At 41.5% G+C, this 16,297-nt stretch overlaps 1 protein-coding gene across 2 annotated transcripts; it reads left to right on the top strand.

The window, feature by feature from the left end:
- The first annotated feature begins 11,196 nt into the window (after positions 1-11,196).
- Positions 11,197-14,631, top strand: LOC134628924 (rho-related GTP-binding protein RhoU-like). 2 transcript variants are annotated; one of them, XM_063475760.1, is made up of 4 exons: positions 11,200-11,827; positions 11,999-12,057; positions 12,217-12,246; positions 13,225-14,631. In XM_063475760.1, exons 1-4 carry the CDS (start codon positions 11,557-11,559, stop codon positions 13,714-13,716), a joined length of 852 nt encoding a protein of 283 aa, XP_063331830.1. In that variant the 5' UTR covers positions 11,200-11,556; the 3' UTR covers positions 13,717-14,631. The 2 variants fall into 2 exon arrangements, with proteins under 2 accessions (XP_063331831.1, XP_063331830.1); XM_063475761.1 differs by lacking the exon at positions 12,217-12,246 and having other exon boundaries at positions 11,197-11,827.
- Positions 14,632-16,297: the final 1,666 nt, after the last annotated feature.

Genomic DNA, 16,297 nt, shown 5'->3' on the forward strand with positions numbered 1-16,297 from the left:
ACTTTACCAGTGTTTTTATATTCAGTTTGGAAGACCATCCCATCAGAATTTAGTTTTGCTAAACATTTATTAGGTTCGGACCATTTTAAGGCTCTTTGGAGACTTGCGATTTCAGAGGAGACTTGGACTGCCTTCTCTCAGGTCCGCTTGTTCTACCTGCTCAGACGCAGAGATCAACAGACTCCTTTGTGTCCAGATCAGATTACTGTGGCCAGCTGCTCGAAAAGGGGGCCACAGGCCAGACCCGCGTTTCCCCAGGGCTTGTCGGGGTTCCGCGAGGCTCCGCACGGCTTCCCACGGCTCTTCGAAGCTCCCTGTCCGGCCTGCTGTCTCATTTGCATACTTTGCTGTTGGTGGAGACGTGCTGAGTTTACGTTTATGGGAAGAGTGCGGCAGTAATTACGTGGGGGGCTCGGAGACGCGCCTGCAAGTGTGTGTGTGTAGGCATCGGGGACCTAAGGGGGAGGTAAAGAGCGAGCTGTACGTGGCCAGTCGCGTGCCAGTATTTATAAAAACACAACTGCTGCGCACCCTGGGGTGACGCACCACAACACACGCGGGTCCCTAAGAATAAAATCGATAAATCCACAACTGATACCGTGTGCCACACGTTTACCCAAAACATATACTCATGTTAATGCACACACCCACGGTCCTACCGTAATGACGAGTAGGGGAAGGATTAAACAATCACAAAACCTTTAATAAATATAAACTTATAGTTGTCAAAAGTTAATGATAAGACATCCGGTAAAATTTACATAGCAAAGTGAATTAAAGTTTAGTCTGTTTTTATAATATTTTTTGTGCAACAGCAGCCAGAATAGTAGAATAGAGTAAAATTGGCCTTTGTTGTTATTGTACATGTACAACAAAATTACGGGTGCTCCACACCAACCGTGCAGGAATAAAATATAAATACCACCAGGACAGCAGGAATAAATAACAAACAGACAAAATATACACAGTCAAGAGGATACATACATGGATGTTGGGTTAAAAAATAAAATTAAAGGCATTTAATGGGTAAAAGCAAGTAAGACCTTTTTAAATAGATTATAACTCTGCTTTTGGTTTAATGTGGTTTGACATGGGAGTGTAGTGAATAAGAAAATAGGGTGAATTATATTTAAGTGGCTTCATGTGACTTTGTGACTTATATAGTGCAATTTCCCACCTAATTCTTCTGAATTTAGAGTGAGTAACAACTGGAAAATGCAAATTATACTGTAAGTGTTATGAAACAATACGCACTTTCAGAGTATCATAAAAGAAGGGAGATAGACAGTGTACTTACTGGCCACTTCATCAGCTAGACCCTGCTGCTGCTGGGCTGCACCCCTTTGGCCTCCACAACTGCCTAAACTCTTTGAGGCCTAAAGTCAACAAGCTGCTTGAAATATTCCTCAGAGAATTTGGTCCATGCTGACATGATAACATCACACAGTTGCTGCAGATTCGTCAGCTGCACATCTGTCATGTAAATCTCCCGTTCCACCCATATCCCAGTGTTGATCTGTTGGATTGAGACCTGGTGACTGCAGAGGCTGTTTGAAAACTGTCGACTCATTTTCACGTTCAAGAAACCACTTTAAGATGATTTGAGCTTTGTGACATGGTGACATGGTCGACCGGCAACGTTTGCAGCCGTCAGAAGACGTGTACACTGTAGTCATAAAGGGATGGACATGGTCTGGCAGTTTGGTAAGAAAATATCCACCACACCATTACACCAGCGCTCCCAGCAGCCTGAATCATTGATACAAAGCAGGATGGAGCTATGCTTTCATGTTGTTTATGCCAAATTCTGACCGTACCATTTGAATGTCACAGCAGATATCAAGTCTCATTAGACCAGGAAAGCTTTCTCCAGTCGTCTGTTGTCCTACAACTATTGTTGCACGCCTAGCATTTTGTATACTATATCACGTGTTTGTTAATGACTGCCAAATGTTAATGCCATTTTTGGCTTTTGACCTGTTGTGTTACCCTGGATTGAACCTTTTCCTCATTCCACCCGCTTTTATTTGTGATGCAGTGGAACAAGTCGATATGGACTGTTTTGTTCATGTTTGGAAAGAGAACTATTTACTGTTTGATAGAGCAGTCATTAAACACTTAACAGCAGGGGCGGGCCTATCATTTGAAACGACCGATAATCTGCTATTGCAAACATCATTTGCAACTTTATAATATTAAATCAAATGACACTTATAGACCATTTAAATTATTATTATTTTTTTTTTACATCAGTTGCAGCTTTACAGTGATGCCAAGTGAAGGGTTTAGAAAGTTTACAAACCAATTATTAACATATTAGTAAAGATGAACACATGTATTCTTTGCTGACAGTAACTAATTATTTTACCCTTTATTAACAATGGTTATTAATATTAAAGTGTAAAATACTACATGCTCTTAAATTTGACCTAGATTTAAGATCACATGATCAGTTTCTTTTGTCAGACTTTTTTTTACCAAATATCTGCAAAATCAATCAAGAGCTGTACTTGGTGTTCAGTGCTAGTTAGCAATCACATGATGCTGTTTGTGAACTTTGTAAATATTACCTGTTCAAATACATGCTAGCTTTGTTGGTAGCGTTTTATGCTAAGCAAGACCAGCGTCTCAAAATTTATTGCATGGCCGTGGCCTTGTCTTCCTTTCATTTTTCATCTTTCTGATGGGATTAGGAGGCAACTGTTGCTGGTGGAATTGCTATTTTAAAGCAAAATGGCTAACAGAAAGCTCAAAGCATGATCAAATACTGTTTTATGCTACAGCATTGAGTATTCCCTGAACTGGTGCCTGGGTCAAAACATAAAGACAGACCCGAAACAATCTGAGCTGCGTTGTATATGAAGTTCAAACATTGAAAGTTCTCTTTTTCCCCCCAGAAGGGGTGCAACACATCATTTTTCATTCTTAGGTCTACTCTTATTTTGTTCCATTTAAGCTTAATCACCAGTGTGAATGATGAGAGAGTAAATGGAGGAAGTCCATCTCCCCTCCCTCTCTTACTCTCTCCCTCTCTATCTCTACAACCACGAGCATCTGCCCAGAAATGAACAGATGTAGGCACCTGCATTATGGGCTCACATATGCGCACATGTCCCCCTCCTCAAACCCCCTTTCAACCTTCTATGGGACCCAGAGCCCACCACAATGGGGCAGAGATCAGGGATGCAGTAACCAAATACTGCCTATCCCCCCAGGACACTCGTTTTGTTAGAGGCATTGTCACCAGTTATATCAAGTGGGTGCACCAAACAATCTGCTATATGACTGCTCATTTGAGACATAACATAATTCAGAGGGATGTAGGAGGGAGGGAGCAGGGAGAGGGGGAGTTGGGTGGTGTACAGAGATGGCTGTCTGGACAATTTTTGCAGCACCAGAGTGAAGTGGTCGATGTTTTAAACAAGTGAGCTTAGGTCTTCTTGCAGCTGGGGTTCGAGTGAACTGAATATGGTTAAGTGGCTGTTAGGCTTTTTTGGAGAGTGTCAGGGTGGCAGGTGCTAGCTGGGGTAGTAGGATGAAAGAGAGGCTTGTTGGAGCTGGGTGGGTACAAGACCAGGTTACACATAAAAAGCCTTGTTTTTGTTGGAGAAAAGAGCTCCAACAGCCCACCAGTAGAGCAGCAGTGGATAATGGTGCCATAATAGCCCCGTGTTCCTATCTCTCAGCTGCCGCTGGACGACAGAGGATCCACACGCACCTGTTGTCGTCCCCTATTGTGTCCAGTGAACATTAGCGTGCTACACCTCAGGAATGCTCCCCGGCCAGAGGCCTGCCTGTTCGTCCCAGGAGAGAGCTTAGCCATGGTGGGATGATGGGATTGTGTCAAGAGTGTGTGTGTGGGGGGGTTTGTACAGGAACCAGCAGGGAAGCTTTAGAGGACAAGGCACGAAAAAGGAGGGGAGGTAGAGGTGGAAAGAAAGAGAGAGAGGGCGAGTGTGTTTCTCCAAAGCCAGTGTCCTCTCTTCCCCTCTTCAGGGGCCTGTCCAGAGAGCCCTGTCCTAAATCACTGGCCCCCGAGGGAAGGCTCTCCATTGTGAAGAGATGGCCCCTGCAAGCTGGGCCGCCAGCTGCCACTGCTGCAGCGTCATGCCCCCCTCACCCTCCGCACACACACACACACACACACACACACACACACACACACACACACACACACACACACACACACACACACACACACACACACACACACACACACACACACACACACCTCCTCCCTACATCGCCTCCACCTTTAGCAACATGACAATGCTCCCTGCAGTCGTGGCCAGAGGCCAGTGAAGAGCATTAAAAAGAATTTGAAGGAGACACTTGAGAAAGGCCACAGTGGAGCGACACGTTTTTTGGACAAACATTAATGATGACAAATTCGAAAATGGGCTACAGTGCATGACACGGTAACCTGGACAAATCTGACTGCCAGCCCCCCAGAGAGACTGAAACCGAGAAAAGAAACACCGAAAGATTTAGTGTGATCTTTTTTAACTTACTGCAGATGATGCAGGGATCGAAGCTCCCTCTGAGTCTTCAGCGTGCTCCTTTTTTGTGTACTTTAAAGGTACAGTCCCAGCCTGGACTTTTTTCCCTATGAAAGAGACACTTTGAGTATCATGTTGTATAAAATCAGATCCTTATTTAAACCTTTGGACGGGAACCATAAAATCAGCACAGTTTATCAGTCGTTCGTCAGGTAATTACACTTATCTTATCAACTAAGACTTAGTCTCTTTACGTATTTGACGCCCACCCCCGTCAGTTCAGAGCTACAGTCTCTAGACTACACCTCGATTACACTGTTAACCCCTTAACACCTAGTGTTTATCATATTTGATACATACAGTTTTTGAGACTTCTGCATCATGAGTGTGATTCTTTCCATTGAAAAAAAAACTTAAATAACTTGCACAATACATTTTTTATGCAAAAAAACTGAACAATGATAGATGTATCAAATATGGTACAAATTAAAGCTCATGTATGCAAATTAATATCTATTTTTTTAAAATGTTTTTAAAATTATCAGATCAAATTATCAATAAACACTTTATTTAAAAAAATCATCTCATGGTTCAGGCTTTAAAGGGTTAAACAGTACCATTTAGATGAAGTTCAGCTATATGACTGCTAGTTAACTGTATGATACGGTATTATCAAAATAACGAACTGCACCTTGTATCTTAGTGTTATGTAATCTAGTTGTTATTACAATTTTCACTTTCAGTTTCTCTGAAAGCTCAGGCATGTGCAACTTAGCACTTGAAAATGCAAAGTAAACCAGAATTGAGTGGGTATTTGGTTATTGACCATTCACAGTCTTTAAAGTATCAAAACACAAACTCCAAGAATCCTGTGACCATATATGTAATCATATGACCCAAATGTAGATGTCATTTTATAGGGTAAACTGGAATTTCTTATTTTGCTTTTGCTTACAGGTTACTTAAGTAATCTGTGACTAGGATTCATCTGTAGCACGGGGATTGGTGTCTCCCTGTGACAGCTGCCTGGCCCTCCCTGAGCCGGGTTCTACTGGAGCTTTCTTCCTGTCAAAAGGGAGTTTTTCCTTTCCACTGTCACCAAGTGCTTATTCATAGGGGTTTATCTGATTGCTGAGGCTTTCTCTGCATTATTGTAGGGTCTTTACCTTACAATATAAAGCAGTTTAAGGGAACTGTTGCTATGATTTAGCACTATATTGATTAAATTGAATTGAACTGAAATGATTTGAAGATTCCACAATACATACTCTGTGTCAGGGCATAATTCTGATGAACTCTATGCACCCATGATAAAAATGTGGTAAGTTGTGGATAAAAATAACTATATAAAACTATATAAAAACCGTCTTTAAAGCTTAAAGCAGAACTTTTAAAATATGGAAAATGAGGGAAATTTAAAAATATTATGATTCTTCAGAGAGTTGGTTATTACAGCCAATTAATTATTAAGCAGGTCCTTAATCAGGGATGTGATGAGAGCCCAAATGGTCACTTCAAAGTTGTTTTTTTTATACTTGCACTGCAGCTGTAAACTAATCTTGACATGCAAGAACACAGATATCCAATGCTGTCACAAGTATGAAAAGAAAGTCAAAAATAGAGCTACTTTGGCTTTAAGCATAGTGTCTGGCAAACACTAGACAATAGCCTGCTTTTTTGTAAAATCCTACAATGTTACAACCAATTTTTAGCCAGTAAAGAAAATGAACTACAAAAATTAGAAAACATATTTATTAGCAATATTTCAGATAACAATTCAACAACAGATATTAAATACCTGAAACAAATTGTTGATGTTGTTGTCCCTGGGACGTTGGCCCAGGTTTTCTGGTTTTATATTTTTGATTATTCTTGGTTCCAATGTCAACATTATTGTTGACATTTGGGCTTTCTGTTATGGTGCTATGGTTACTTTCAGGTTATCTGTGTATTTAGCTAACAAGAGGTTGTTTACCAGTTGGGTTTGTGTCATACTGCCTGCTACACAGCCAGCCTTGACACAAATATCAACATGTTGCTTGAAAACTCAGAGCATTACCTTTGTACTACCCTCTTGGTTTTCATATTCCAACTGTGCTGATTGATAGCAGATGGTCAGCAAGACATCTTCCCAACATGTTAAGTCCAGCCTTGAGTAACATGAGCTCTTGAATGGAAGTTGACCAGGTCAACACTTCACCTGTCCACCAACTAAAGCACGCAGCACAGGAAACTCCACAGACTTTCCAGTCAGAGTGAGTACCTAACTGTTTTTGAGTGGCCCAGCCAATGCCCAGGACACAGCTGAAGATGGTCATTGACAGATTTCAAATCAAATCAAATCACTTTTATTGTCACATCACATGTGCAGGTACATTGGTACAGTACATGAGAGTGAAGATTTTTCATACCCAGCGAGATAAAGCTTGAAAAACTGCCAGGAAGAGTGGTCTAAATGGCTTAAATTCATGTATATAACTGAATTTTAGCAATTTCACCCTATTGGCCTTGTTTGACTGCCCTGTGGTAAAGCTGTATCCAAAAAACCCTGACACAATAACAGCTGCAGCTTCCACAAAATGTTGGATCAACAGAGAAATTTCTATAATTTGCAGTAATGCACATATAATATCATTGCAAGCAACTGTGTAATTGTTCTTTTTGTAAGTTTCTTTTTTTTTTTTTTTTACTGCTATGGTAAAAGAGTATCTCAACATCTGCATGCACTAGCATTTTGAGTTAAATATAAACATGGTCACTGTGGATTTTATTGATCATCGTAAATGTGAAATGTAAATTCGACATCATAAGAGCCCCAGCAGAGATCTTGTATTCTTTCTTCTTACTCTGCTTAATTTTATTAGTTACTTTTATGATTTGCAACATTTTGAAAAGTGAAAAGAAATACATTAAGGGGTTTCTCAGTCCAAATTATTTTCATGCGCAAGGCACAAACTTTCTAAAATGTTATCAGATGATGGCTTTCTCGCTCATGTATGATCTATTTGAAACAATTGATCTCGGAAAAAAAAAAAGATGGAGATGCGCAAAATGAGCTGTGCTGCCTCACCAGGAGAAACTGTTGAAAATTCATTAAAATGACACATTCGCACTCACTTTTTGTACCCTTAAAAAAAGAAATGTCATCCCCCCACTGCTGCCATCAGTTCCTCTGCTCTGCTGGAGGATTTTCCCATCCATAGCTAAGGGAGGTATGCTTCATTGTGCAGCTTCTAATGATGATTGTAATGATGGCTTGTCCATCTTTGATAAGAAACAGCACGCCCCTCATTAAAGGCCCTGGGGCCCTGGTTCTCATGGCTGCCGGTGCTTCCCCAGGAGTTGGACAGCAGGCGAAGGGGAGGCGAGACGACACCCGTGGCACACGCCTGTTGACCGTGCCACAAAGCAAAAGCGTGTGACACTCGCCCTACCCCCGCCGCTCCTATTGTCCTCCCCATGGGTCCCACAGACAAGACCAATCCTGTTACCCTCCCACCCCATGCCCCCCACGCCCACATCCAACAACACACACTGCTGCCTAACACTCCCTCCATCCTTTCTCCCTCTCCTTCATGATCAGTTTTACCAATCAGCTGATCGCTCCCTTTCTCACACACCCACCAGTGTTGCCTTCGTTCCCTTCTCTCCCCTCCCCACCCTCCGCCCACCTCCTCCTTAACCTCCCCTCTTTCTCCATCAGCTGCTATGTAAGGTGGAAATCCATCATTATGTGTAAAGAAGGTGCTTGTGCATGCTGCTCAGCCATTACAATGCATACACACAAACACACACGCATGCAAACACTTATTTGGGGTGTGTTGGGTTGGGGCCTGATTGGTCCAGGAGGTTTTGGGTGGGGGACTTTAATTCACTGATTCAAATGCAGGCAGTATTTTTTTGTGCTGTTGGTGGAGGAGAGTGTGGCAGGTGGGTGGGGTCTGTATTTTAGGGATGCTGGATAGTGGTCACGGATGTGGGATGGAGGAAAGAACAGGAGGAGGAGGGAGGCACAGGGTGATGGGAGGGAGGATGAAGAGGAGGGGGAGCTGCAGCGGCTGCCGGGGTCAGGACTGTGTGTCCTGGGAAAGTTGGGTTCTCCATTTAAATCTGCACATGTTGCGGCCTTCTGGTGGCTGCGTGAATGTGCACGCTGACAGATGGCCCCGGCCCATAACTATAGAGTCCATGCACCCGGGTCCCCTGAGGGAGAGAGCGAGAGAGTGTGACAGATAGAGACAGAAAGAGAGAGCGAGAGAGAGAGAGGTTGCTAGAGAAGGAGAAGAAGAGAATGTAGCGCTCAGCTGATCCCATCAAAAAGAGAGATGAGGGATAGAGGAAAGGCAGAGTAAGGGGAAAGAGGAGGGATGTTGCGTGTGTGTGTGTGTGTGTGTGTGTGTGTGTGTGTGTGTGTGTGTGTGTTCATAAAGGGGGAGGGGTGGGCCCTTAATCCCAAACTCTAAATTGAGTTAATGTATTTGCCTGGTCTGCATACTCCAAAAGGAGGCCTGGGGTCCCCAAAGATTCTGATTAGGTGTCTAGTTTATCAGATGTTGGAGGGTAGGGAGGGTGTAGGGGAGACTGTTTGTACATGAGTAGAATAGCAGCTTTGTATGTTAGGTGTGTGTGTGTCTGTGTCTCTGTGTTGATGAGATTTATGTGTTTGTGTGTGCTTTGCCAGCTTCAGACGCTGCCCCATGTCTCCATTCACAGAGCTGGTAGATCTCTGGTGCGTTCCTCTTTGTTAATCCTTTTAGGCAACAGTGTCCTTTGCTGGTTTAAGATGATTTCTTAGCAATGTTTCGTCTGCCTTCAGGACGACGAATTGTCTGACTTTGAAGACAAACCTTTTTAAAAGCATTAATATCTTTTGCAGATGACAATTTTTTAAAAACTGGTTTGGTGTAATGACTTGGATCACAGTTTATAGACTGCATTATGTTGGTGAGAATGGCACAGATGAAGCGATTGTGAAGTGAGATCAAGTGAGATATTATGGAGAGGCCTCTTTTTAAAGGGTCAGCTCAAAGAAACTGTTTGCCTGCTTTTTAGCAACAGAGGTGGGATTGGTGAAACTGGATCAGAAATCCTCTGTAAGGGTAGAAAATGAAAACTTTTGCTTCCACACTTTTGTTACCTACAATTATTCATATTTTAATGCAGATTATCAAACACACACACAAATTAAAATAAGTAAAAATAGATTAAATAAAAGTAAATTGATGAAAATAGACCTTTTTGGATTGAATTGTAAACATTTTTTCAAACATGTGGCTTGATTGTTTTTATAAGTGTTTACCTTTTGGAGTCCGTCTGTCAATATGGCTCTGAAGCATTTTACATTTTGTGTCACATCTTCACAACTTTATATCAAACAGAAATAAGAACAACTGGAGGACGTCATCTTGATAGTCTCTAATAAATACTATCCTTCTGGTTCCACTTCCTCAGCTCATGCACAGACTGGTTGGAAATCTCTTCTTATCCTGAGGTATTAAGTTCTTGGAGTTTGCTCTTCTTTTTGTATTTGTAGATAAAAACACAGCTTCTTTGAGAAAAAAATAGGAAAACAAAGTGTTTTCTTTGCATATAGAGAAAGACAGAAACACCCAATGTTTCTGTGCTGGGAGAGAGATTGTAAACGGACGTCCTCTGGACAAATAATTCAACAATGCCGATTGCCATTAAAGAAACAGGCACACTTCATGCAATGTGTCCCTAAGAAATATATTCTTGTTCTCACTCTGTTGGGTGCTGTTGCTGTTAAATGCATGGCAACACATTCTGCCTCCCACATTCTGCCTCCCACACATTTCTCCAGGAGACTGCTGTGCAGAAATGACACACTTCACACAAAGGTGCCGGCTGGGCTTAGTGAAGCAGTTTCTCACCTCGTCTGTGATGACAGAATAAATCAAGGTTAGTTTATTTCATTGGGCAGCTGCAGTCTTAGTATAATATTTAAAATCAATCTTAATCTGCAAGAATTAAAGTTCCCTGTTTGACTCCATAAAGGAGAAAAAAGTATTTGTTTTCAGACTATTATTACTGGTCCAATGCTTCATACTTTTATCCAAATTAATTTGGAAACTAATCCCTGTTAAACTGTGTGACTCAAGAGTTTGACCTTAAAACACAAAAGGTTCATGTTACTTTAATCATGCACATCATGGGCAATTTCCCTTTATAAATAAAAGCTGAATTAGATAACTATGAACTATTTATGATATTTATGGTCACTGTGATTTTTACTGAGGGTGTTATAACAGCTTTCCCCCGCCACGATATGCAGCCTCCTCTCTCCAGTTCTGATGTTTTCAGCCTTCCCTCTCTTTCTCTGCTGAAGCACTAGACCTGCAGTCTACAGCTTGTATGAGTAATGATGATTCACGTTTTGCTTCTACTGCTCCTTCAGTCTCCACAGCTGAAATGATTTAACCACCAGAGGGCATTGCAACGCTTCTTTCTCATTTTCACTAAGCAGCAGGTTGGCAGAAATGAACTGATGTCACAGTAACAGTGAGTCAGCATTTGTATTTATTTTTTTGTTGCTATGTAGCTATGTTATTATGTCGGCTATTTCGTCAACATTAACATTTATTCAGCAGAATAGACATGTTTCAGGGTGCTCCATCTGCGAAGATGATTTCTTTTTTGTCTTCTTTTTTGTATATAGGAATGAAATCAAATCCGTATTTTCCTCTCCGGGATAAAAGTTTCCAGTAAGCTTAGCTGATTTCACTTGGAGAGCTCTGCAGCTTCAGATGGCGCTCTGCTCTGTAAGCCTCTTATAGGAGGCACGACCACAGCAGATGCAGGGAGAATGCCAATCAGGAGCTCCTGCTGAGCAGAGAAACCCGACGGCTGTGCCACTGCCTGCTCCAAATATCTGACATGGTTAACACAAATCTCCGAAGTACCATTTAGCGTTTTAGATTTGCAGTAGAGAAGCCCAGTCAGAAGGAACAGTGGTCAGGAAAATGGAGCAAACGGGAAGCCTCCAACAAATCTGAACCGCCATAAAACTTCGGATCCTCTTCTGTGCAAAGGCAGAGCCATGCTCCCTCAGGATATTGGGAAGCAGAAGCCTCGCCTTGTGTCGGACCCGGTGTGCGGAGGGGACTGTCCCCCGGTCCCGCCTCGGCGCCTGAAGAACAGGGACTTTGCCCTGAGCATGAAGCGCCTTCGGTCCGGCTCCGCGCCCGAGCGCAAGGTGCACTGCGTCCTAGTTGGAGACGGAGCGGTGGGCAAAACCAGCCTCATCGTGAGCTACACCACCAATGGATACCCAACAGAATATGTCCCCACAGCGTTTGACAACTTTACCGGTAAATCTTGATCGTTAGTGTAGCTGGTCCGGTGTCACACTTCTTACATGCCTTAGTTAGTCGTTTATCCACATTTTCGGTCACAAGAAACGTTTATTGCTGCAAAGCTTACTGAAGCTGTAAAGGATCATAGCTCAAAACATACTGTAAGCTGTCTTTTGATCTTCTTAGCGATGGTTGTGGTTGACGGAAAGCCGGTGAGACTGCAGCTCTGTGACATGGCTGGACAGGTAAGCATCAGCTTTCCTTTGTAGTTTCTTATTTAAAAATGTTAGCAATCGATATGATGAATTGGACAGCTGCAGTTAAAAATATTGATGTATGCATGTAAAACTACCAGTGTAAATTAAGTTTACTCCCCTCTTCCTTATAATGCGTTGCCATGATAGAAATGGGGGCTGGTTGATGGATCAATTAATGTAAGTCATCAGTGATCGATGAGTAGTTGTCAGTCACTGGATCCAAAATTAGCAGTTATTGTTTGTGCTGGCTGCCCCCTGCAGAGTACACAAGTATTTAAGTCCAGAGGTAAAAGCAAGTCCTGGACTTAAATCCTTTATCACCCCTTCAGTTAGAGTTGCCCACCAATCCCAAGTATGTCCATGTAACCCCACAGTTTATGTCGCCCCCTGCAGGACTAAGTGAGTTTGTATTTCAGCTTTGTTTTTTGGTCCTTGTGCTCTATCGCCTTTTTTGAGGATCTCCCTGATCAAAACACTTCACTAGAATCTCTGTTTTCCTCTCTCCTATCGTCACCCTTTCTCTAATAGATTACATAAGTGATAGACTGGACAAACATTTACAACCACCTTGTTTTGTTCTTTATAAAATAAAAAATAGGGTTGGGCCATCCAACTTATAACAAAATCCTTCTTCACACAGAGTGTCCTTATCAGCGTAAATGATCTACAGAGGAAATGCCCCATAAATGTAATCTTGTATGAAGAAGACCAATAGCAGTAACATTGGCATAACAGAAGCTGCTGAAAACACTCGTGAAAGAATCAAATCGGGAATTAGCCATGCTTGCAGCAGTGCCTGCAAGCATAGTTTATTTATTTACACTGGTTCTCATCAGTGAAAATAAATAAACTATTGTATTATTTTTATATATTATACTTTATCTGTGTTTCTTTTATGAGTGAAAACCAGCAATCACAATATTTCTGTAACAGGGTTAGGGCACTTACAATATTATAAAATAATAATTATTCCATAAGGAATATATCCTCAGTGGAGTCAGCAGGCTTGGATCTGAGAGCCACAAATGAGGCGAGACAGATACACCGCTGATGTTGATTTTTGTGGGAATAACTGACACAAACGCAAAATGAAGCCACCTGTCTATAAAACAAATCAGCTTGATTATAATCTGGTTCGTCTTCATATTCACGCAGGGGAAGTTGGAGAGCCTCCGGCCCTTGTGCTACAAAAATGCTGATGTCTTCCTCCTCTGCTACAGCGTCGTCCGTCCCTGCTCTTTCCATAACCTCACCACCAAATGGCTTCCTGAGATCCGTCAGCACTGTCCCAGCACGCCTGTGGTCCTGGTAGGCACCCAGCTGGACCTGAGAGAAGATGTTCAAGTACTGATCCACCTGGCACAGAACCAGCAGCAGCCAGTGGCCACAGAGGAGGGCCAGCGGCTTGCCCAGGAGCTTGGGGCAGTGAGTTTTGCAGAGTGCTCTGCACTGACTCAGAAAAACCTGAAGGACACTTTTGATTCAGCCATCTTAGCTAGCATCCAGCACACAGAGCGCAACAGCGTCCAGCAGCAGAAGAGGCTAACACTCAGGAGGAAGACCCCTGATAAGATCAAGAGCCTTTCAGAGACCTGGTGGAGGAAAATCAACTGCCTGATGGGAGAGCAGAGCTGTGAATTCAAATGAACACAGTTCGATTACAAACCTGAGTGATGTAGTGTTTGACAGAGCTGGCCAGGTGACAGATAATGCCAGTTGAGTAGGCATTATCAACACAAAGAGCAACAAAACAAGTTCCTGAAATAATTCAAATATCAGTTAAAAACTCTCAAACTGACAGGAAAATTTTGCTAGAAAAATGTTAGTAGATCCCCAACAACTGAATACGTGTGTGTTAGAGTACATAGAAAATGAGCTGCACAGCCAGAGTAAAGAGTCTTGGGCATTTATGAGGTAACTAGAGTGTAAAGACAGATTTTAGTAAACTGCATTATGTAGTAGAAATGTAGTACCTGGAGATGTCTTGATGCATGTTCAATCATCCAGCTATGGAAAGATTTTTTTGTGCTGCGTTGATTTTTGACAGTTTATTGAAGTGCAGCACTGCATTGCAGGAGCACTGCACTGGAATTCTGTTACTAAACCATTAATTACATAATGGGCATCAACAAAAGAAGGTGGTTGCAAGGAGAAATATTCAGCAGATCCATCTGTGTGCAAAAAGTTAAAACACAACTAAGAACTTCAGATATTAAATAAAATAACGAAAGTAATGAACAGTTAATATGAAATGCACTTTGTAAACAATGAACGAATGATGCATGTAAGAATCATTTGTACTCTAAATCATTTTTCCTGACTTGTGAACTGAGAAATGAGCAGAATCTGAGGATACATAGATTTGTGATTTTAGTCCTGATTTCGTTAGCCTCACCCATCTAGAGGGTAAAAAAAAAAATGATTTGGTTTGTTTGTCACTTTTACACCTAAACATTATATACTCTTTGTTAGTTGTAGATTATTTATGTATTTATATTTATTGATTTGAATGCCATTTGTGATCGTGAAATATGCTCAGAAGCCTTGAATAAAAATTTATTACACCTGTGCAAGATCATTTCTTTTAACAATGGTGCAAAAGAAAGGTCACTTATAAAAAACTACAAATTGTAGGACAGAACTTGAATGATTCGTTTGTGCACTTTTATCTTTCAACAGAAAGCTCAATATCAAATTAGAGCATTAATTGCTGATTGAATTAAGTGTTGCTGATTGCCTACTTAGCACTTTGGTTCACCTAAACATCTTCTGACTCTACAAAACCTGACTCTACAAGGTGAACCTACATGGATAAAAAAGTATCTTTATCTTTAGAAGTCGGTTTTGAAAGCAGGCAGTCAGAGAGCAACTCCTAGTAAGCTGGTAAGCCAGCTTTTGGATTCATTGTGAGCCTGGTGGAGGCTCCCCCACTGGCAGCCTCCTCTAATAGAAGCAGACAGGACCACCTGGACTGGATTAGACCAGCATATGGAGCCAGTTTCTCTTCACATGAAAGCGCACCTCTCTCACACCTCAAGAAGCAGGAAAAGCAGATTGGTACGCTTTCATTGGTTTAGCAAAATCTCATGTGCAAACTGTAAGTAAGAAAAAATATTTACAGCACTTTACACACACACACAGTGTATTTTTGTTTACTTTCATTTTCAGGACTCTTACCCCACTTTTAACTAAAACTCTAAAACTGATAGTCAGGCAAAGTTTATTATTGTAAATGTTAAATATATCTGTGCACACATATGTGTAAACATACAGCTATAGGCCAAAAAAAAATTAATCCAGTGATTGGAAATGTGGGAAATACAGGAATACTAAAGAAAATTAAAGAAAAAATATACTTTATTAGAAAATTGTAGTAACCAGGAGACTAAAAAGCTCAAATTAATACAATTCTATTAAAAGAAATTATACTCAAAGTTTTTTTTCATTAGGTAAAATAAAAGTAAATTATTAGACTTAATAAGACTTTTTAGCATATGTTACCTAGTGTACCTGTTTATTCGACTAGTTTATTGCCTTCTTTTTATTTTATTTACACCACGAGACGGCATGTTGTTTGACAGGTAACCTGACCTGACCTGGCCTAAATTCCTCAGCACAGAGGCACAAACAGCTTGGGAGATTTTACAGGCAGGTGTTGAGGTTGCTCTCTGGAAATCTGGGTGCTAATGCTTATCCTCTCAGGATTTTGCTGAAGAACTGAAATGTTGTCTTAATATGATGTTGTGATGTGAAGTCTGATAAAAGTGTGGTGGAAGTTAAAGGACTGTGATCCTGAGTTCATTTTTTGTTTTACCTCAGGCACAAAGTTGGGTAATAGCCTCACAACATGAACAGATGTGCTTGAAACAAGATTAAGAATTATAGAGAATCTAAAATATGTATGAATGTCATGAACTGGCCGTGTGAAGCAGGTAGGAATGGACCCACATGCAGACTCATGGAGACAGACTGAACTCAAAAAACACCTTTATTGCTGAACACCAGAAATACAAACTAACTAAACTGGGAATACACATGAAACTAAACAAGCAGGCAGGCAGACAGAGACTGGATGAGACACACATAAGGTGCGGGGGAAACATGGAAAAACATGATAGACGGGGCAAACAGGGAATGAAACACAAAGAGAGGAACATGGCAACAGAGAAGGGAAAGAAGACACAAGGACAGACCCATAAACACCGAACACACCAAGAGGGACACAGAG

This window comes from Pelmatolapia mariae, linkage group LG6, assembly GCF_036321145.2.
Source record: "Pelmatolapia mariae isolate MD_Pm_ZW linkage group LG6, Pm_UMD_F_2, whole genome shotgun sequence".
Lineage (NCBI taxonomy): Eukaryota > Metazoa > Chordata > Actinopteri > Cichliformes > Cichlidae > Pelmatolapia > Pelmatolapia mariae.

Coding starts and splice junctions, on each gene's coding strand:
- LOC134628924 (XM_063475760.1), top strand. CDS start 11,557: ATGCTCCCTCAGGATATTGGGAAGCAGAAGCCTCGCCTTGTGTCGGAC. Junction 11,828..11,998: donor AGCGTTTGACAACTTTACCG/GTAAATCTTGAT, acceptor TGATCTTCTTAG/CGATGGTTGTGGTTGACGGA. Junction 12,247..13,224: donor TGGTTGATGGATCAATTAAT/GTAAGTCATCAG, acceptor ATATTCACGCAG/GGGAAGTTGGAGAGCCTCCG.